The 21,834-nt window shown below is 40.8% G+C and overlaps 1 protein-coding gene across 3 annotated transcripts in view; it reads right to left on the reverse strand.

The window, feature by feature from the left end:
- The window catches only part of RALYL (RALY RNA binding protein like), a 302,850-nt gene that overhangs the window by 137,556 nt on the left and 143,460 nt on the right, over positions 1-21,834 (reverse strand). The window contains exon 3 of one of the 3 annotated variants that reach the window (XM_044424342.1): positions 16,384-16,661. The exons of 1 other annotated variant lie outside the window; for it this stretch is intronic. In XM_044424342.1, the coding sequence (XP_044280277.1) occupies positions 16,384-16,639 (256 nt within the window). In that variant the 5' untranslated portion in view covers positions 16,640-16,661. Of the gene's footprint in view, positions 1-16,383; positions 16,662-21,834 lie in introns of those variants that run through there. One more of the 3 variants, XM_044424343.1, reaches the window with a different exon arrangement.

Consider the following 21,834-nt stretch of genomic DNA (forward strand, 5'->3'; position numbering starts at 1 on the left):
TGCTAAAGAACCTAGGTACATAGTTGTGCTCCCAGATCTAAAGCACAAACTGCTCTTTTGAACATGCACTTTTCTGTTCCAACAACCATTTCATAGAAGGCATTCTGATGAGGTTCAGAGATATGTAGCCTAGCCATGAAACTGAGTACAAAGCAGAGTTGAATCCCAGATGTTATATCACATATTTGCCCCCACAAAGCACAGTAAAACCAACAATATTTCACAGAAGGCAAACTAGAGAAGTACACACAGTGGATTCCAAAACAAATAGCATAGGAAACAGCAGCTGGAGGCACTGAGAGGAGCCACAATATCCTCATTGCCAAACAGACACAAGTGCGGAAAGAGAGACTACTGAGCTCTGGACTTGCTGACAGTCTCCTCTGGAGAGATGTCCTATCGCAGCCCTTTGCTTATCAGAAGTGGCCCTCCTGAAAAATAAAATGATTTTACAGGAGGGCCTGTAAAACTACGTGATTAATTAGGGTTTCAGAAGCACATACGATCTGTGAGTCATAGTTTGGATGTTACACCTGTAAGCTACAGTGACTGCACAAGAAGCGTTTGTACAGCATTTGAAGCAACCCACAGGGGGCAGTTGTACAGAAGTCAGAAAGCCTGAATATATTTCTTAAATGATTTTCACTCAGGAACCTTTGGCAAGATGCTCCAGTTAAGAATATTTTCCTCTGTTCATTTTCTGAGCATATAAAGAAAATGTTGTGCAGTGTAAACCTGGGCACTGGGATAGGTAAGTCACATCACCTATGTCCTATCTATATCTGAATAATTTTATACCTTGCCTAATATTTACCAGAGAGCATTTTGGGACATCTTGGAGTTAATAGCACAACATGTGAAAATTGCCCAATCCTCAAAACAGTTTAAATATTGAAATGCAAAGGCAGAGAAGTCCTAAGAAAAATCAAATCCTTTCTTCGCGCTCACACCATCATGTACAGATGGTGACTATTTCCCAAGCAACTGCTACAATAAATAAAGCCCATAAGTGGCATGACGGGCAGCCCCTTTCCCCCTCCAGCCTGGCAAATAGCTGCTTGGCAGGCTTTAAATATAAGTCCTGCAGAGTAACAGCTTTTAGTATGGAGGGAATATGCTGAGCAGCAGTCAATTTCCAGACTAAATGAGACATAAAGGTCACAAGGAATGGGAAAATAGCAAAGCTGCTTTTACCTAAATAAATAAAGATCTGAATCAACCATAATCAAGGGACATGTTGTGCAGCTGTAGAGTTGCATTAACTGGTTCCTCTAAAAATTGTCCTGGAAAGGTATTTGCTGAGATCCTAATGAATACCATTATTTCCTCCTAGTCATGTCTTTCCTTTACCACCAATATTTTTAAAGACTGCATCTCCATTTAATATTAATACAAGTGTATCCAATGGCTGAAAGTGGTGGCAGTGTCCTCTGCAGACTATATCTGGCTGTATTAAGAAATGGCTATATTAAGTAGATGGAGTGACCTACAAGTTCTACAGAGAAAACATGCCAAAAATTTAAGAGAGATTATTTTGCACCATTACTTTAAGAAACAGATAGTCAATACATTGTTATACAGTTTTTCTTACTTCCTTGCCATTTTGGGATTGTTAAAACCCAGCTACCATTTTTGTTATTGTTACATGCCATAATTTGTCTCCAATGAATGGAGACCTTAGGAATCAATGCCTTGCAGAATGTCATTTCCTTGACTCAGTTATTGTGAACTCAAGGCTGTAATTTCCTGTATGGAATTGAGCCATCTTGCATCTCTTCCTCTGATTCTTTAGCCTTTGAGTTTCTCGGCATTATTGTCTTCTCCCCACCTCCCCTGGATGCACACCTCAGCATGATGAGGTTATTTCAGAGAGTCAGAAAAGTCAAGAGCAATGCTGCCGGAAGATTAGACTCTCACTGGCCTGGACTCAGCAGAGTCACCCAAGGTTTGATGGACAAAAGTGAGACACAGACTAAGATGCATCTGCCTTCTGAAGGAGTATCTGCAGAAGAGAATGGATATCTCTAATGGTGATGGTGGCAGAGAAGTCCCTATAGGAAACTATTGGGCAGCAGTGTTATTTGACTATCCTACTGGTGGAAGACGTTTCACAGACAATTGCAGCCACACTCAAGCTATTGGGGAAGAGAAAAGGACAAGCATGATTAGTGCTGTCACTAGATCAAAGCCAAAAGAAAGTCTAGTGGCTGACACTGCATAACACATATAAATGGAACACAAAACATGAGAAGTATGAATTAAGGCAGACTGGACACCATAAAGCAAGAAATGTAATGGTTAAACAGTGCAGTACTTGGTGTATGAGAACTCAAGTGTACTGGATTGGGACATTTTCAGTCAAACACAAAGTGTTTTCCTTTGGAAATGACAAACTCAGAAGAAACAGAGTGGCTCGAACACTGAGCCACAATACAGTGCGGGCAGTAATAGGCTATCATGCAAAGTCTGACTGAATCATATCAATCAGAGTTTGTGGAAAACCTGTCAACAAAACCATAATTTAGATATACATTCCAATAACAGATGCTGAAGAAGAGAAAATCAAAATCTCTTAACACAAACATCTAAAATGAACTTGGTAACACACCAAAACAAGTCATGCTGACAATCTTAGATGAGTGGAATGCACAAGTATAGGAAACAAAGCAAAATCAAATGTTGTGGTGGAATTTGGCCTAGGAGTCAGAAATGACACATGATAATGACTCCCATAATTCTATGAGGCCAACCATCTCTTCTTTGCAAGTACCTTCTTCAGACAACCAATCAGGAAACTGCACACATGGACATCACCAAATGACCTATGCAGAAAACAAATACACTATTCAACTGAAAGTAAGAGATGGAAAAACTCTATTATTGCTGCCAAAACTATGGTTGCTTCTGGCAGCAACCATAAATTATTCACATAAAAATGGAATACAGCTGAAAAAGATCACTAACAGAGTGCCAAAATACAACTTCAACAGCATTCCAAAGGAATTTAAAGTCTACATAAGGATAGATTTATGTTACTTGAATGCAATTGACCATGAACCAGAAGGAGGCACTTGCCCACTAGATTCTCTTATTACATGGCATAAGAAAACTTACTATATCACTAGGATAAAATAAAGAGAAGAGAGAAACAATATCCAAAGAACTACCCAAGAGAGATAAAGTGCTGATAGTCTCCATATTGTATGAGCAAGAACCTGCAATATGAGAAAGTGAAGTGAAAGCACTTGGAAGGAATAAAGCAGCCAGAGTAGACAGGGTACCAATAGAATTTTCTTCAAGATGCAAAGCCTGAATGAGTAGAAATCCTAATAAAAATATGCCAACGAACATGCAAAATGGAACTGGAAATATTCAATATACATTCCAATCTCTGAGAAATGAGGTGCAAAGCAGTGCAGCAACTATAGGATCATTGTATTAATTTCTCAAAGTGATGTTCAAGGTGTTGCAACAAAGAATACTACCCTATATGGAGAAAGAAATGGCTGGATTCTGAAAAGAAAGAGGCACTTGAGATGCTATCACAAATACATTTTGGCTCCCAAAGCACACCAAATAATTTCAGAAGTTTAGTCAATCTTTTATGGATTACAGAGATGCCTTTGTGTGGATTATGAGAAGCTATGGATAGTCCTGGGGTTGGTCTGAGCCCTTGGTCATCCTGATGATAACCTGTATTATGGACAAGAATGTGGAGAAACAGAATGGTTTCCTATAGGCAAAGGTGTCAGACAAGGCTGTATTTTATCTCCATATATATTCACTCTGTATGCAGAACATAACATAACGAAAACTAGATTAGGAACAAAAGAAGAGGAAGTGAGAACTGGCAGAAGATACATCAGTCATTTAAGAAATGTAGATTATATCATACTACTGGCAGAAAGCAGCAATGAAATTAAATGACTTCTGATGAAAATGAAAAAAGAAATCAGAACTGTAAGTAACATTAACAAAAATCATGACTACAGATTATTTACAGAACTTATCTGTTAACAATTAAGAAAGTGAAATTGTGTAAGATGTTGCATGCCTTGGCTCAATGATTAATTCAAATGGAGACTATGGCCAAAAAATTAGAAAAAAGACTGGGAAGGGCAGTAACGAAGGGAAAAAATCAGCATACATAAGGTCATTTCACTGGAGAAGGCCAAAATAATCCACACTATTGTATTCTTGATTGCTGTGTATGGATGTGAAAGCTTGGACAGCAAAAAGCTGATTGGAGGAAAACTGATGCATTTAAAGCATTGTGCTGGAGGAGAGTTTTGCGAATACTCACAACTGTAAAATATGAGCAAGTGGATTGTAGACTAAATCAAGAGAAAACTTTCCCTGGAAGCAACAATGATAAAACTGAAGTTGTATTTTAGGTACATTGTGAAAAGGCAAGACTCACTGGAGAAGACAATAATGCTGGGAGAAGTTGAAGACAGATGAAGAAAAGGAGTGCCAACTCGGAAATAAATTGATTCCATAAAGGAAGTCACAGCCTTGAGTTTACAAAAGCTGAGCAGAGCTGCCAAGGACAGGACATTTTGGAGGGCATTCATGCATAGGGTCACAGTAAGCTGGAGATGATTTGATTGCATTTAAGAACAACATTGTATTCTTCAGTAATTACTAACAGTAAATTTCATCTCACTAGCTTAATTAGGTATAACACTTGAATTCTAAATACAAACCCAGGCTACATATTGGCAGGGGAAGTGGGGAAACTTATTAGGTCATATGTGCACAGTTTTAAATCCAAGCAGAACACTGGTTGTATCCATATGGCAGCTGCAATGCAACAGTTGATCTACCCCACCTTAAACTGCAATATTAAGCACATCTATTTTAGATGTTAGTGCTTTTCAGCAGAAAATTAATAGGTCTGGCATCAGCATGCCATCTTAACTGGTCTGAGGACTGCAGTCTTTCTTGCCTATAACATAAGTACAGGCTTGAGATTCTCAGGCCAGCTTCTAACAAACTCGGTGCTATTTTCATATTAGCAACTACCAGAATTCTGGGATTGACTTCTGTCCACTTTTGATAAATACTAGAGCACTAGATTACAAGTATAATGATACGTGTTCCTCCTTTTCCCCTCTTTTCCTCATCTGTGACTTAAAGCATCTGCTTCCTGATTTGAAAGAACCATAATACAGTGGTATATTTGATTCACTGCTTTTAAAGTTTAAAGTTTGGTTTACTGAATCAGCTATGAGCTCTATTGTTTCTTCCCAACAGCTTTGATGGCTTAAGCTGTGGACCTCTACAGGAAATGGGCACTGCAGTAAGTGTACAAAGGGCTAAACTAGGAAGAGGCAGCTTGATGCAGGAGGATTCTTCACAAGGCTAAAACTGATTATGAGCTGAGGCTTGAGAAGAATATCAAGAGCAACAAAAAGGGCTTCTATTCTTATGTAAGTAAGAGAAAGGGGAGACAGGTGGTGGGGTCACTTAAAAGCAGGGAAAGATCTGGTAACTGATGTAAGGAAACAAGCACAGATGTTAAATGATTATTTTGCTACTGTATTTTCCCCAGAGCAGGTTGGGGGAGAGCTATGCGGGGGGGGGGGGGAGATGAGGTTGGGTTTATGGGGGCACAGACTGGAGTCACTCCCCTATATGTTGATGAGCTTCTCAGGGCCCTGGACATTATAAAAATGCCCAGTCCTGATGGGTTACACCCGAGGGTACTTTGGGAATTGGCAGGGGTATTCTCGCATCTGTTGGCCTTCATTTTTGGAGGCCTCATGGAAATTTGGAGAAGTACTGGAGGACTGGAGGGTAGACCCCATGGTCCCAATCATCAAACAGGGTAGCAGAGGAGACAATGGAATTATAGTCCAGTTAGTCTTACATCCATTCTGTGAAAGATGATGGAAAAGCTCATAATATGGAAAGCTCGAGAAACCCTAGAGAAGGAAGGGGGGTCAGCAGCCATACAACATGGCTTCTGCAAAAATAGGTCCTGCTAGAAGAACCTTGTGGAATTCTATGATGAGGTTTCGAGGTGGCTAGATGGAGGAGACATGGTGAATGTGGTTTACCTGGATTTCATGAGGGTCTTTCACAAGCTGCCACATGATATCCTGGTTGAAAAATTGATGAGTTTGGAGATAGATCAATGTGCTGTCTGATGGATTGGGCATGGCTGATGGAACACACGCAGAGGGTGAGTATCAGTCCGGAATCATTAGGATGGCAGTGACTGATAAGTGGAGTCTCCCAGGGCTCAGTTCTGGGAGCAATTCTGACCAACCTCTTTATCAATGTCTCAGAGGAGGAGGGATCCAGTCTGCTGACCAAATTCACAGGTGATAACGAAGTGGGGGAAGTAGCCACAACTGGGGAGCAGGTACTCCATATCCAAAAGGATCTTGACAGAGTGTGGAAGTGGACAGGGAACAACAGGATGGAATTCAAAGTGGACAAGTGCAAGGTCTCATGCTTGGGACTCAGGAATAAGTGCCACAAGCACAGGACGGGGCACAAGTGTCTGGAGAGCAGCACTCATGGAAGGGATCTTGGGGCACTTGTTGACAGGAGGTTAAACATGAGCCAGCAGTGCGAAATGGTAGTTAAGAAGGCAAATGCCACCCTTGGATAGCCAGAAGCATGGCTTCCAGACTGAGAGAGGTGTTAGTACTGATCTATAAGACTCTGATGTACCCACAACTGGACTACTGTGTCCAATACTGGGCTCCACATTATAAGAGGGGCATAGCTAGATTAGAATCATTTCAGTGCAGAATCACAAGAATACAGACCTTGAGGCAGGGGGGATGACATATGAGATGATATTGAGGGAGCTGAATGTTCTCAGCCTGGATAAGAGGAGACTCAGAGGGGATCTTATAGTGCCATCTAGGTATGTCAGGGTTGTCACACAGTAAAAGGTCATGACCTGTTCTCCCCTGTGGTGGAGGAAGAAACACGGTCCAGTAGGGCAAAGCTCAAGGAACTAGGTTTTAGGCTGAACATCAGGAAGCACTTCCTGAAAGGACCTCTAGGATATGGAATGGGCTTCCTTGGGAGGTGGTGGACACCCCATCAGTGAGGGTGTTCAAGGAAAAATTGGCTGAGCCATCTGGATCCAGGGGTCAGACTAGATGGCCCAGGAGATGCCTTCTGACTTGCTATGTTTCTGTGTTAATTGTTTATTCCCCAAGCCTTAAATTGCAGCATGGTGTGCATGCTTAAAAATCTAGGCCATTTGAGTATTAGAAATAGGATACTAGCTGCGTCTTTGTATGCTTGGACTCTTCTCTCTGAAGTTTCTGCAAGGCCTTCCCTTCACACACATGATTTTACTAATAATAGATTAATTATGCTGTGATCCATTTTTGTGATCTTAGTACTGAGCCTTTAGCACAGAAGTGTCCAACCTTTTTTTTGGCTCAAGAGTCAAATTCCATTACAGGTAAGATCGTGGGGACTTCACTCTAGTGATGGGTAGGGCTGATCCCAGAAGTAGAGTCAAAACACAAAATCATCACCGTCACCATCATCATCTAGCATAGTTTAGTTTCTCTTACACCAAGCAACTAAGCCTCTAGGAAATACATTTTAATTTTCCAGGATGGAAAAAGCTACACAACAGCCAGAAAATCACTGAGTGTTTGGTGATCAAAGAAAGTAGGGAGGCTGGGAAAAGGGAGCACAGCCATCTGGAAAACCCTGGCACAGTGGGGCCGGGAATTCCAGAGCAGCTAGCTTGAGCTTTTGGGCTTGAAGTCTGTGCTCAAGGTTTAATGTATTTGCTGCCATACATTCAAGTTCATTGTGATCATGACAAAGGCTGAAGATAATCAGCATTCAAAAATTGTCTAAAGGGTATTTTGGACTGGAGGAAGTTTACAAATTTATATACTGCTTGCTCCTGTAATGTGAATGCCATACTAGTGCAATGGTCAGTAATGTATTCCTGCATATGGCCACAAGAACTGGCACAGATTGCAGTGCTCTTTCATAAGATTTACTTTATAGACAGAGTGCAAATATTTCAGTCTGTGAGATTTAAAACTCCTTGAGACAGGATTCGAGTGGGTACAAGCAGTTTATTCCATACAAAAAGTGTTTGCAAAGGCTGGCTCAATGGCTCAGTAGTCTGAGAAACAAAGAGCAATCTTTTACTGTTTACAAGAGATTTTATACATTCCTTTCTCCATGCTCAACACTACCCCCACTTTGCCATTGGCTGGTTACTAGGAAGTCACAATCTTCCCCATCCACCTATATCATACTACTCCTTAATATGTTCCCCCCTCCCGCTCATACATCCCATGTTCATGCTAATGAGCCTATTACCTATGGGAGGTGTGTCATTTACTATTCATAAACTTCTTACACATGCGCAGTACCTTCTAAGAGGTCAACAGGCCGAAGTGGCATTGAAAATTCTTACTTGACACCAAAATGTTTCTTAAATCTTGTGGGGAGGATGAGACAATGAGAACAGGCCTTTATTCATTCTAAAAGATACAGATTCTACACTTAAGAAAGAACAATCCTTCACTCATATTTTAAAAGATACAGACTTTACACTTCCCACAAATCTGTGTATAATTCTATTCCAGTAAACTTTCTACATTGACGTAAGTGCAACTTTGCACAGCTCAAGTAAAGTGCTGCCTGCAACTGACTCCAGGAAGGCTCTGGATTTGGCATTTTATATTTGTATTCTTTCCCACAGCATGCAATTTCAGAAGGAACAAGCATGAAATTACAATAAAAAATGACATTGCAGGTTCCTGAACTTCATCACCATTCCAGTTAATTGAACATGAATTAAAACAGAAAGAGGGGCTTCAGACTTAAGCTCTGTGCTAAGTATAGCTGTTCTATGAGTATGGATTTCAAGTCTGCTTCCAACATTGTTGTCATTAATTCCAGCATTCTAAAGCTACACATCTTTTGATATGCTTGAAATGCTTTCTAAAAATTTATCAAGGAGGTGTCATTACTCTTTCTCATTTTGGTTGGTAATGGTAGCAAGCAGAAGTGGAAACCACTGAACCAGGACTGGTAGTAGTTCAAGTGAGGTACACTTTCTTTACAGGCGGATATTGGCGCGATTTATTATACTGTGAATGCTGAATTTCCAAAGCAGTATGAATGTAAAACTAAGAAAGCTAGGTAATTCTGATATCTAAGTGATAGGTCTGAAATGAAAGCCAAGACACTGTCTACACTAATTTGTGGGTTTCTTCCCACACTGATAGAATGATGACAATGCATTTAAGAAGTGGAGGGGGAAAATATTTTTTTGCCCCCCTCATGAAAACATTTGCAGTAATTTAAGAATAGAAGAAAGAAAGAGTTGTTCCAGGATGAAGAAAAGAAAACCTGACATCAGTCATGAGCTTTCAATATTACTTCTTGTTATGAGATTTGGCCCAATCATTTTTCAGATTAAAAAAACTCCCTTTGGATGTGGTTTTTCAGAAAATATTATGAAGAAGTAAACCACAAGGTATGTGGACAGACATTGAGTTCTTCAATATTGCTACCAGCCCTGCATCAATAATTTTGTCAAGCCAAAGAAATTATGCTTCCTCATAATTACTGCTATTGGGAGCTGGCCTGCTAAGGCTATCAAAGCAAAATCTTTATTATGTTAAAGCTAACTGGCTAGGCTAGCTCTGTAATACAAGAGAAGGGTATTGCAGAAGTCAGTAACAAAAGATACAATAAACCTGGCCAGAGTTGCTACTGAAGCAACAGAGGAGATAATACAAGAAAGCCAATCTATCATAGAATTGGAGGGAAGCCAGAGTGACAGAACTGGGTCTGGCAAAGCTCCACCTAAGCTTAGGACACAGATCAGGAATGTGCAGGTTGCCACATTTTATTCCCCTTTCCTGCCTCAGGGATTCGATCTTCTACCTCCTGAGCTTTCCTTCTTGTACCACCACAAAGTGTCACAGATCTGACTATCACTTTACTTGATCTGATAAAAACATAAAAGTTGCATGCATGCCTATGGCTCACTATTTTGTTCATGCATCATTTACTATATTAGTGTCTGTGCTGGTGCAACTCTAAAGTGATACCCTGCAGCTAAAAGTATTCTATTGCTGTATACAAATAAAATGTTGGGGTGATGAAGGCCAGAATTATAAACCTCTGGTTTCTTACTGGTTTCCCATTTTTTGTGTTTCTTCTTCCCATCAGCACCTCTCATTCCTAAATTCCCTTGATGGTTAGGGGGTCCTGCTGAGTGGGAGGCTGACGAAGAAGAAGGAATCATGGAAAACTGGGCCAAGGAACTCTTTGCCTTATTCACAGAGGAGGTTTCCACCAGATTTCCTCAAATGTCCTCTTCCCCTTCAGCCTTCTGTGTCACAGCCCACTCCACTCAGCAGGGTCCCCATGACCCTCAGGAGACATTTCTGGAAGGTTCTACAGAGTATTGGATGGAAAGTCAGCTTCCATCTGTCTTCTTCCACAGGTGGATATCTGGACCCAACACAATATATCTTAAATGATTCACTCTACCAGAAGAATGTACATACAAACTTTTCTGTGTTTGCTTAAATTCCTTTCCCTTGTGAACAAGTACATTCCCCATCTCCAGCACTAGACCATACTCTTTGTCCCACAGGCTACTTTTAAATACCAAGCTTAAAATACTGTGGTTAATATTTTGCAAATACTTATTTTGTGTGTGACTATAAATAAAAGAATCGGAAAACACTTCTTTCCTTGCAACAATGCTATGCCATTAGACACAGAATCCTGCTCTCCTTCATTACGTTTGCATGGGCAGGACAGGCACTAGAGTCAAGTAGCAGTAAGTGAAGAGTCATTCCCATTGCTCTTCAGCAATAATTGTGTAAAGCCTGTGTTTGTTTCTCAGCTTGACTGCAGCACATTAATGTTTCTCCAAAGCAGCTATCCTACAAGAAAATGGCAAGCTTTGATTCATGAAACATTCTGCACATACCAGTAATACACTTGGCACACACAGCATTAATAAATCAATTGGATAAGGAGCCAAGACCCCCGCTTCTCATGGGACTATACATGGTGCAAGAAGTTATGGATATCTTCTGCTGACTTGGGCTCTTAACTATTTTTAGCACCATCTATCTGGCAGCTTGTGGTTCTTGTCTGAACAGAGCTCAGAGGAATTTTCTTTTCCCCCCCTTGCAAAACCTTCAGCAAGTAGTTCATTCTAAAACCATGCCATGGCTGTGTGTTACAGATTGTATCTCCATACAAATAATGTACAAGTGCACTGCTTATCAACATACTCCAGTGCACTGTCACGAACCTCCCAACAAACACCACAGACTGAGAGCCCTGTGAGACTGGTGTGGGGTGTATTGGGTGATGACCAGGAACCTGGCCTTCATTGTATAGGAGATGCAACTCTGACATACATTCTCCAGGGTAATATACCTGAAGCCTACTCTGCATAGGTTCAAATGCTTAGTAAAAATGGTTTTATTTGCCCAAGTCCATTAATTTGGGTATACTGTTTTTATGTGCCGACTACCTGTGTAGTATAATCCTATGCATGTGAATTAAGTTGCACTGTGTTCCATGAGGTTTACTCATAGGTAAGTCACAACAGAACTGCAGCATTATTTCTTCTTTTATTCATCTTCTTTCACATTTTTATAGGTTTTATGTTGTTTCATTTCAATATTTCATATAATTTGTTATTTTAAGTATGTAAAACGTTTTGAATCAATATATAGAATGTAAAAAATGTAAATATACAATCCATTTACAGTGACTGTTTACTCATAAGGAATTCTGATTCTATTTAGTGGGGAATAGATCCAATTAACTGTGTATTGGAATTCAGCTTTAGCTTCAGTTCAAACATTTCCCATGGAACTGACCTCTGTATGATGCCAGGCACCTAAAGAGAGATTGCAAACAAGTTTTGTATTGATCTGTTCTATAAAAAGTTTGAGACTGAACACTAAAACACCACCATTGTGGAGCAAAGTTCAGGTACAAATTTGCTTTTCTTCAATTCTTGAACTTAACTCTTTGAAGAGTAGCTGCTCAGACAGCAAAGCTAGATGAAACACCTGGGTGCTTTAACCAGAACATGGGTTAGCCAACTTCCTTGGAAGCAAAGTATTAAATAGTCCAATGTTCACTTTTACTTGGATTAATTCAGTATCAGTCTCTACTTTGCAATCATGGTTATGTCTTGGACATGTTACTATGATTTAGCCTTAGTTCTCTGACTATAATATAGCACTAAATGTGACCAACCTAATTCATAAGTTGTAAGAACACAAATTATAATGGACAATCCTACCCCACTGTTTTTTAATCATACCCAATTTTCCACAGCAAGGCAGCTTTCACAAGGTTTGATGAGGTGGGAGTTTTCATTGTTTATATTTGCACTCCCAAACTTTACCATTAAATGCTAGGTCTTTCATGTTATATTGGATGTACCCTGCAAATGGCATGCAATTTTTTACTGCAAAGATGTAATTTGTAAGACATTTTTTAAACATTACCATGAGGCAGCTAGGTCAGGAGAGTCTCTTATAGTGATCTGACCAAAGCCAACCAAATAAAGATTCTGAATTCCTAAACATGTATATCTCAGTGAAAAGTCCACAGCCTATGCAGAGTGGAACGGAGCTTCCAGGAGAGATGGCAGACTTCAAAGCAGACCCCAATACTAGCACATCTCTGAACAAAGTAAAAAAAAGGCTGGAGAAAAAGCAAGCTATAGTGAAAGAGATAAAGTGAATCTACCTTTATTCAGTTTTATCCTTCTACCCACTTTTCCTACCATGAACTGAGTACTGGGAAACAATAATCTTTGTCAAGATTCCTGGGGGCATGAGATTAAAGCAACCTGTGGTAACCCCAAGCAATTTCACTCAAGGAACCTAGTAGCAACAATGATTTTGTGCAGGATCACAGGGGCTGGAGGAGAAGGGGTTGAGAGAAAGAGCGTGAATAGGTGTGTTCTGTCACTGTCCACTGATGGTCAGTCCATCACCTTTACTATCCAGTAGAGTAGCTCCCACCCATGACCCACTGAAATGTTGTCCCATCCTGGATTACAACCTTAGCTGATACAACTAGAAAGGTACATTTTCCAGTAATGTTAATTCAGTGAGGGGCATGGGAATGGTGCATTGTTTTGCATTAGCCTTTAAAGTGTTGCAAGTCACTTTGCTGCTTTGACACAGCAGTACATTCTAAAAGACAACTTTGCATTGTTTTCCTTTGACAATAGGTGGAGAAGCTCTCATGTTGGACAAGACCTATTTTAGTTTTGAAGTGGGAGTGGCAAAAGAGTGAATGAGAGAGTGAGAAGGATGGATAATGCCAAAGTATGATGCTGATACTCTGTTACTCAAGGGCCTGTGAACGAATACAGCTGTTCTTGCTTACACATAGAGTTAAATATCCTAGTTGTAATGATTTAAGTGATATGTAGGCATGCCTAACTTATGATGGATTGCTCCACATGTTGGCATAGGTGGTGGTGAGATATAAAGAGATGGAAGAAAGGTGCCAGTGCGATAAACAAACAAATAAATCATGCTGGCTGTGAATGATTTTATCCCAGCTTTTGACAGCCATGGTGCCTGACTGTAACAATATCTGCCCAATTTAATAAACCTGCTTATTAAAACGTAACTATTCTTTGTAGATGTATATATAAATCTGCTTACTGCAATCTCACCCTGATTTATTAAGCTTCATTCAGACACTTAGTGGGTGCCACAGGATCACCTGTGGGCCACCATGGGGGTATTGTCAGACTCATAGTCCTGGGGGGTATGTGGAGGGCTTTGCAGTATAAACTGGCCACTGCACTTTGATGCATTTTCTTAATGCTCTGCACACTACATTTTAATGCATAATATCCTCTCATGTATTGCTGTTATGTAAGCTGAGTGCTTCTGAATAAACTTAGTTATGGAATTGATTCCTTTATTAACTATATCATCAACCAGTGCATTAAATGGACCCATAGCAACTAGTAAGAGTTTAAGACTGTTTTTTTTTTTTTAAAGTTTGTAAATAGGCTATTTCAGATTATGGTAAAAATAAAAGTTGTGCATATTTGGCTTCCTTTATAGTATGGGAACAATTTTGCACAGAGGGCTCATTGTCTTCTTTCAGAAATAAGAAAACAACCATTCTGAACATGTGACATTACTAATGCTGTTTTGGAGTCTAAGACTGTACTGATGAATTGGTTCACCCTGGAGATTACAGGCTGTGCAAACACATTTGGAATGCTTTACTTCCATGAACTACTGCAAGCTTCAGACCCTAAAAACAAATGTTTGGGGTAGGGGCACAGATGTGAGAAAAGAGAAAATGGCTCTACTGCCACATCAATTCAGTTTACAACAGGAGTATATGTTGAAATCTTGCTAAGGTATTTATTACCTGCCCCACACATCGTATATTTTCTAGGGCTGCCATGATTTAGAAAGCTCCCGCAGGGCTCAAGCAGTTCCCTTAAGGTTGTGCAATAGAGTACACTGTCCAAAATAATTATCTGTGGCTACTGTTTCACTTGTGGCTACATGTCAGTCTGTGCTCACTAGGTACGTTGTGACTGTGCCTAATTTTGACCTGAAGGCAGTTGTATGTGAATAATTCTTCAAGAGACAAACAGGATGGAATCTACAATGGAATTAATGTATTGGTTTTAAAGGACATCAGCCAAAGGAGCTGCAAACTGTCCCGTAGTGCTCCTAGAAAGTACTGGAATATTTTTGATGTTAGATTACATTTATTTTAAAAAGTGGTGAATATATGTAGTAGCTTTAAAAGAGCTCTCACAAAAGTTACATCCTACACTGTTTGCTTAGGAAGTCAGTGGGCCATGGGGATATTGCACTGGTGTAACAAGCTATCAGTTGGTTTACAAGACTATAAAAATGGTGCATGTCAAGAGTTCAGTTGGGGCAGGGAAGGAGCAGAGTCTTAAAACAGAATAGGATAGTTCATTTTTCATAAAACTGAGAAAACCTGACAGGAAAAACTACTAACCTCAATTGTAAATGAATCTGATTATTATTATTATTATTATTATTATTATTATTATTATTATTATTATTATTACCAGAGAAAGCTACGAGATCCAGTATCCAGCACAATTTTATAGTATTCCAATAACAAACATCACAGTCAATGCAATTTTATAGATAGAGTGAGCATGGGCATGCATTTGCCAAGTAATACCCTAAATATATTAGGCACAAAACTGTATGAAAAATCTGTTTTCCTTCATGCCTGTAATTCTACCCATGGCATGTCTCAACTTCCCCAAATTCCAGTCAGAATCAGATACATTGTAAATTTAGCTTCACCACACGCACAGACAGCATTATGAGTCCTTCCATGATAATGTAACCTTGGAAATGATCAAGTATTCACCCTTAATTAATCAAGAATTTAATTCTTAATATTTAGTACTCATGCACACTGATAGACAAGTAATAAAATAAATGTGCCTGGTTTCCACACAACTGCTATAAGGGACATTCAGATAAATTTATGCTTTTTGGGCAGCAAACCAGCATACTAATGCCGGCACCACTTAATGATTCCAAGATGAATTTTACAGGGCAGCAGACTGGCTAAAGCTCTTTGAATCAAGTCCTTGATGGGTATATTTCATTTTACATCATCGCATGATACTTTGCATCTTATTATTTGCAGGCTGCTTGATCCTCCCACCTCAAAGTGCTAAAATGAGTATGTTGTGCCAGCAATATAGAAGAGTGCACAATGTGCACAAATTAGAAAAGACACAACACAGATTTCATAAAAACTAGAAGACAATCATTGGGTTTGTTCAATGCCTAATTCTGTCTCTCTGGTGAGAATATGGAGCATGCAATGAACACTCAGAGAAGCACTGGACTGCCATCTTCATGAACTGAAAATATTCCTTGCAAGACACCAGTGAGCACTGGACTCCGGATTTTCCCTACCTGCTCTTCTTTGATGCAGCTGTGAAGAATTTGCACATTTTTGCTTCCAGTTTCCACTAACCCCACCATCCAAACCATTAACAGTCATTAATGTTAACCATAGTTTGTTCAATAAGCATGCTTCATAACCCATGTGTATCAGAGGTGTATTTAACGTGTCGGGACCCAAGGAGCGAAACTAAACACCCATGAACAGCCAAAGTAAAGTCAAAAATAAATATAACCATATATTTCTTTGCTCATTCACAGATGCTAAGTTCTTCCTAATTTCTGATCACTATTAGAATACAGTAGAAACCTAAATAAAGCCTGGCAGTAACTGTGTAAGTTGCTTTTACTAAAATGGTTGCAACCCCACTCAAAGATGGTTAGAAGGAACTGGCAATAAATGACTGCTTAACATAGGGAAGATACTCACCAAGTGGTTGTCCTGCAATGATCCTGGCATTCTCTCCTGCCACAGCAGCCCTTGCATGCCTCTCACTCATGTACTGTACAAATGCATAACCCTTGTGCACAGAGCAGCCGACTATTTTTCCGTACTTGGCAAAGATCGCCTCTATGTCACCCTTTTTGACAATGGCTGTATTGAGATTGCCAATGAAGACTCTGGAGTTGATGGATTTGGGGTCATTCTTATTGGTGACATTACTGGTCTGTGTTTTGCCGGTCATGGTTGGCCACTTGACTTCACCCCTTAAAGCAAGATAAAAAGGGTTTATGTTTAGTTGCATATATTCACCTCCAGGTAGGTATACATTGAATAACACTGGCTACTAAATTGATCTAAATAAAAATCATGAGAAGTGTATAGTTTGATGATGAAGAATGATGAAGAACTATAAGAAACCAATTTCAAAGTGTACATTTCTATGAATGTACAATATGTTCCTATATCAGGCTCATTAAAATTTAGCACTTTACCAATATTAACTGATTCCAACTCAAAAGTCAGGTCCCTGGCTCAGTAGTAAATATTTATCTGTCTTCATCATGCAAAGTAAGAGACTAAAACACTACAGTTTATTAATGAAATGAACATTCATGGTCAGGTTGTGAGCATATCTTAGCCACAGTGAAAGTCTGTCCTTCCTTTATCTGACTCCTGTCAATCAGCAGACATTATCTTTTCCAGTTTGTTAAATACTACACATCACCACAAAAAGACCAGAGCAGGTTATATACAGCTGCTTAATGCAATCAATATGTTTCCATTAGGAACTAACCCTTCTTTCTTTTCAGGGTAGCTCAGAAGGGTAAGCAAACTAACAGGCTAGAAGCAAAAATGGAGCTAACAGCTAATTCTCATCAAGTGGCAGAGTGGGATGTTACTTGCATATTAAAACAGCCTCCATTACTGCGTAGTTCATCCTGGAGAGAATGGTTTGAATTCTTTGGATAGCTACACTGAAACTGGCAAGATTTGGTATTTATACTAAATAAGTTGACCTCGTGCTTATGTTTTTTTTTCTTATAAAACTATCCAGGATAGCACACATTCTTCTGCAATTAACCAAGCAAACACAATTTCCTAAGCTATTATCCTAAGTTCCCTGGATACATTCTACCAATTTGAAACTGCTTTTGAGCACTTAAGAGTTCATGAGCATTTTCAGGATTCTGTGCTTCTTAAGTAATTTTCATACTAAGAGACTTTCAAGCTTTGTATAAATCAAAATAGACCTAAGCTGGTTTATTTGCAAGTATGCCACCTGTCATCTCACTTCTGCTTTCAAGCTAACCACACAGCTTCTTCATTTACCAGCTAGGTAGCAAAATATGAAAGAAACCCATATTTCCTAATATTGAAAATGCCTCTGGTAAGGAAGAGGCCATTTATATCACAATTAAGGACATAACATTTCTTATGGGGTATAGATAAGAATTACATTAGTGGTTTGTTCTCCTTCATTGTGATCATATTTTAGATGCTATCACTGTCATTGCTCAAGTGAGGTTTAAATTTGAGATGTTAGTAGTTCTTGCTTCAAATTGAAAACTCAAATAATGGTATTTGTGAAGTCCCAATCTAAAGGATCCCGCTGAGTATTCAGGCTCTGGTCCACCCCGCACAAAACACCAAGTAACATGGAACCTGCTGATGACCGCTCCACAGAGAAAATGGTTCCCTACATGTAACTCCAAAAGCTGGCCCAAGCATGTTGTTATGGCAATAAAAAACCATCTCATATTTACTGATTGACTGTAAATTTTTAATATATTTCTATCCCACCTTTCTTCCTTCCCAGAACTCTAGGAGGAATATAGGAGCTTCCCCGACAGTACTTTGATTCATGCTCAGGGACTCTTCATGACGCTTGATGATTATATAAAGAGTTTCTTAGGACTCAAATAGATAAGACTTGGAAGATGTGTGACCAGATCTCCAGACTTTAAAACAACAGAACAGTAAATACAACAACCTTAAAAGCAGGCCTGTTTGAGAATGAAAGTATTTTTCCCCATCAGGACTGCAGCCTCAGGGGGTGACGGGATTTCAAGAATTGGAAGCAGAGTACTGCTTCCCCAATTATGTATGATAATTTACACACAACAGAAAAGCAGGTTGCTTACCTGTAACTGATGTTCTTCGAGTGGCCATCTGTGCATTCACACATATGGGTGCTGCGCCTGCGCAGTGCCTAGGCCGGAAGATTAGAAAGCTAACGGTTTTTTCTTTTGGTGGGAAAAACTCCACTCCCTCCCCACCAGTGGTATAAATAGAGCAGAGTGTCCGCCATTTTACTCAGTCTTGAAGACCAAACATTCGCCCTCTAGAGGTTGAGTGTAAATTCAACAAGCATAATTCAACAAGCATGGTACCGATGAGAATTAAAATACAGTACCGAGAGAAAAAACCATCATCATATCCTAACAGTACCGATGTAAATTAGAGTACAATACCGAGAGGAAAAAACCTTCCACTCACCGACACCAAGTGGGGCCGGCGGATGGGTTGTGTGAATGCACAGATGGCCACTCGAAGAACATGAGTTACAGGTAAGCAACCTGCTTTTCTTCGTCGTGACCTCTGTGCATCATACATATGGGTGATTAGCAAGCTTACCCAACTTGGAGGAGGGAGGTGTCGTCAGAGAAGAACAGATGAAAGGACAGCTCTGCCAAAAAAGCAGTCCTGCCTGGCGTGTACATCAAGCTGATAGTGCTTGGCGAAAGTACATGGTTCAGCCCACATTGCAGCTTTACAGATATCCTGAAGCGGAACCCCTGTGGCAAAGGCGGACGAAGTCGCTACTGCTCGCATGGAGTGACCCCTTGGGGTAACAGGCAAGTCTATTTTTGATAGTTGGTAGGCCAAGACAATAGTCTGGATGATCCAATTAGATAGTTTTTGAGGTGTAACTGGTGATCCCTTGTCATGTTCGGAGTACTTAACAAAAAGTCTATTAGTCTGACGGAAGGATTCTGTATGGGATCTATAAAAAGCCAAGCAGTGGCGAACATCAAGAGTGTGTAGAGCCCATTCTATTGGATTCGACGGCGCTGGATAGAACGCCAGCAGAACAATGTCTTGACTCAAGTGGAATGGTGTAGCCACTTTAGGGAGAAACGAAGTCCATGTCCAGATAGCCCCACAAACGGAAGAGGTTCTGGCATATTTGTCTGTTCATCTCCCATTCGTGCGTTATTGACATATGTCTGCTCAACATATCTGCTTCGGTGTTGTCAATTCCTGAGAGGTGAACTGCTAGGAGCATTATGTCCCTCAGTATGCACCAATCCCAAATGGCCATCGATAGACGTGCTAAGGCTGGTGATTTTGTGCCACCCTGTTTGTTGATATAGAAAACAGCAGGTATGTTGTCTGACACAATCTGGACAACTTGACAGCATAGCACAGTCTCGAAAGCCTTGAGGGCGTTGAAGATTGGCTGAAGTTCGAGGAAGTTGATGTGCTTCCTTGTTTCTCGTTGGTTCCAAGTCCCTTGGGCCCAAAGTCCTGAACATGCTGCACCCCATCCGAGTAGCGATGCGTCCGTGTATAGGGTTGTAGTTGGATGAAGTGGATGAAACGGGACACCGATAGACAGATTGTTTGGAATGGTCCACCAAGCTAGAGTACGGAGTATCACAGACGGAATCTGGATTAGTTCGTTGGAAGAATCTTGCTGCTGGCGAAATGAAGTGTTGAAAAACAGCTGTATGGGCCACATACATAGCCTGGCATATGGGACAATGGCAACTGCAACAGCCATGTGCCCCAATAGTCTCTGAATGGATATAGCTGGAACTGTTCTGAGCATTCGGATTCGACGGATGTGGCCACATAAGGTATCTCGATGCTCCGGAGGGAGAAAGGCTCTTTCCCGTATGGAGTCGAGACGTGCCCCGATAAAGTCAATGACCTGCGTGGGAATAAGGGATGATTTCTTGCGGTTAATACATAGCCCAAGATCATCGAGCAGGGTGCAGGTCACGTGTATAGCAGACAGAAGACCTTGTTTAGTTTGTGAAAAAATTAGCCAGTCATCTAAATATGGATATATTTGCACTGCTCATGTCCATAAGTGTGCGCATACTGGTGCCATACACTTTGTAAAAACTCGAGGTGCGGTGGCCAGGCCAAAGGGCAGAACATTGAACTCGAACATATCGAGCCCAACAGTAAAACACAGGAAGCGTCTGTGCGAAGGATAGAAATATGAAAATAGGCATCCTTCAAGTCCAGTGAGGCGAACCAATCCTCTCTCTTCAGTAACAGAAAGATATTTTGTAAAGTGGTCATCCGAAACTTTTTTGGTTTGATGTACTTACTAAGATTTTGTAAGTCCAGAATCGGACGAAGACCATCGTCTCTTTTCGGAACCATAAGATATCTGGAGTAGAATCCATGCAACCCCTCCGAGCGGGATAGTTGTCGAATCGCACCCTTGCGAAGCAACTGAGAGACTTCATTGCACAGCACCGATGAAGATGTAAATCGAATCGGACTCGGTGGAGGGACGACATCGAATTCTATCCTATATCCGAACTGAATGATAGACATCACCCACCTATCAGATGTAATGGACTCCCAAATGGGGAGTCAGCCCTGGAGCCGGTCCCCAAAAGGGAGAGGGGAAGGTGGTGTTAGAAGAGAGAGGATGGTTCACCCAGGCCATCAACGTTGGCGTTTATCGGCATCAAAACGCCGACGGCCCTGGGAAAAACGTTGCAGCTACTGTCTCCGATGTTGCTGTGACTGCTGGTAGTGCTGCCGAGGGTGGAATTGTTGACAATAGGAGGAACGAGGCCACTGCCACTTACGCTTCCATTGAGGAAGCTCCATACGGCGCACGATCATACGCAATTCATGTATCGCTTTTAGCTTGCGGTCAATCTTTTGGTGGAACAATCCGGTGCCATCAAATGGCATTTCCTCGATCCTCCATTTCATCTCATCGGGGAAATTACAGTTGTGGAGCCACGCATGTCGGCACAATGAGATGGCATTAACGAGAGCCCTCGAATTGGTTTCTACATGGTGTCATGCAGTAGACAACTGTTGCACTGCCACCTGCATCGCTTCTTTGATGAAGACCCTGGCGAGGTCGGCTTGGTGGTCTGGGAGGGAGGAAGCAACATTATCCAGTTTTTGCATAATAAAATACTGGTAACGTGCCAGTGTTGCTTCGTAATTCAATATGCGTACGCCGAGCCCAGAGGCCGCATAGACTCGGTGTGCGAGCATATCGATTTTCCTCCCTTCCTTGTCGCGAGGGGTTGTGTGCCCCCTGGATTCCCTGCCCTGGGAGGATTCAACCATGACAGAGTTCAGTCTCGGGTGGCGGAGCAAGAACGGAATGTTGTCCTCTCGAACTCTGTACATTGCCTCATACCGATGGGAAGTGGCCTGAGGTTGGGCCGG

This window comes from Varanus komodoensis, unplaced genomic scaffold (assembly GCF_004798865.1).
Source record: "Varanus komodoensis strain SLA01 unplaced genomic scaffold, ASM479886v1 scaffold14_1, whole genome shotgun sequence".
In the NCBI taxonomy this organism is placed as follows: domain Eukaryota; kingdom Metazoa; phylum Chordata; class Lepidosauria; order Squamata; family Varanidae; genus Varanus; species Varanus komodoensis.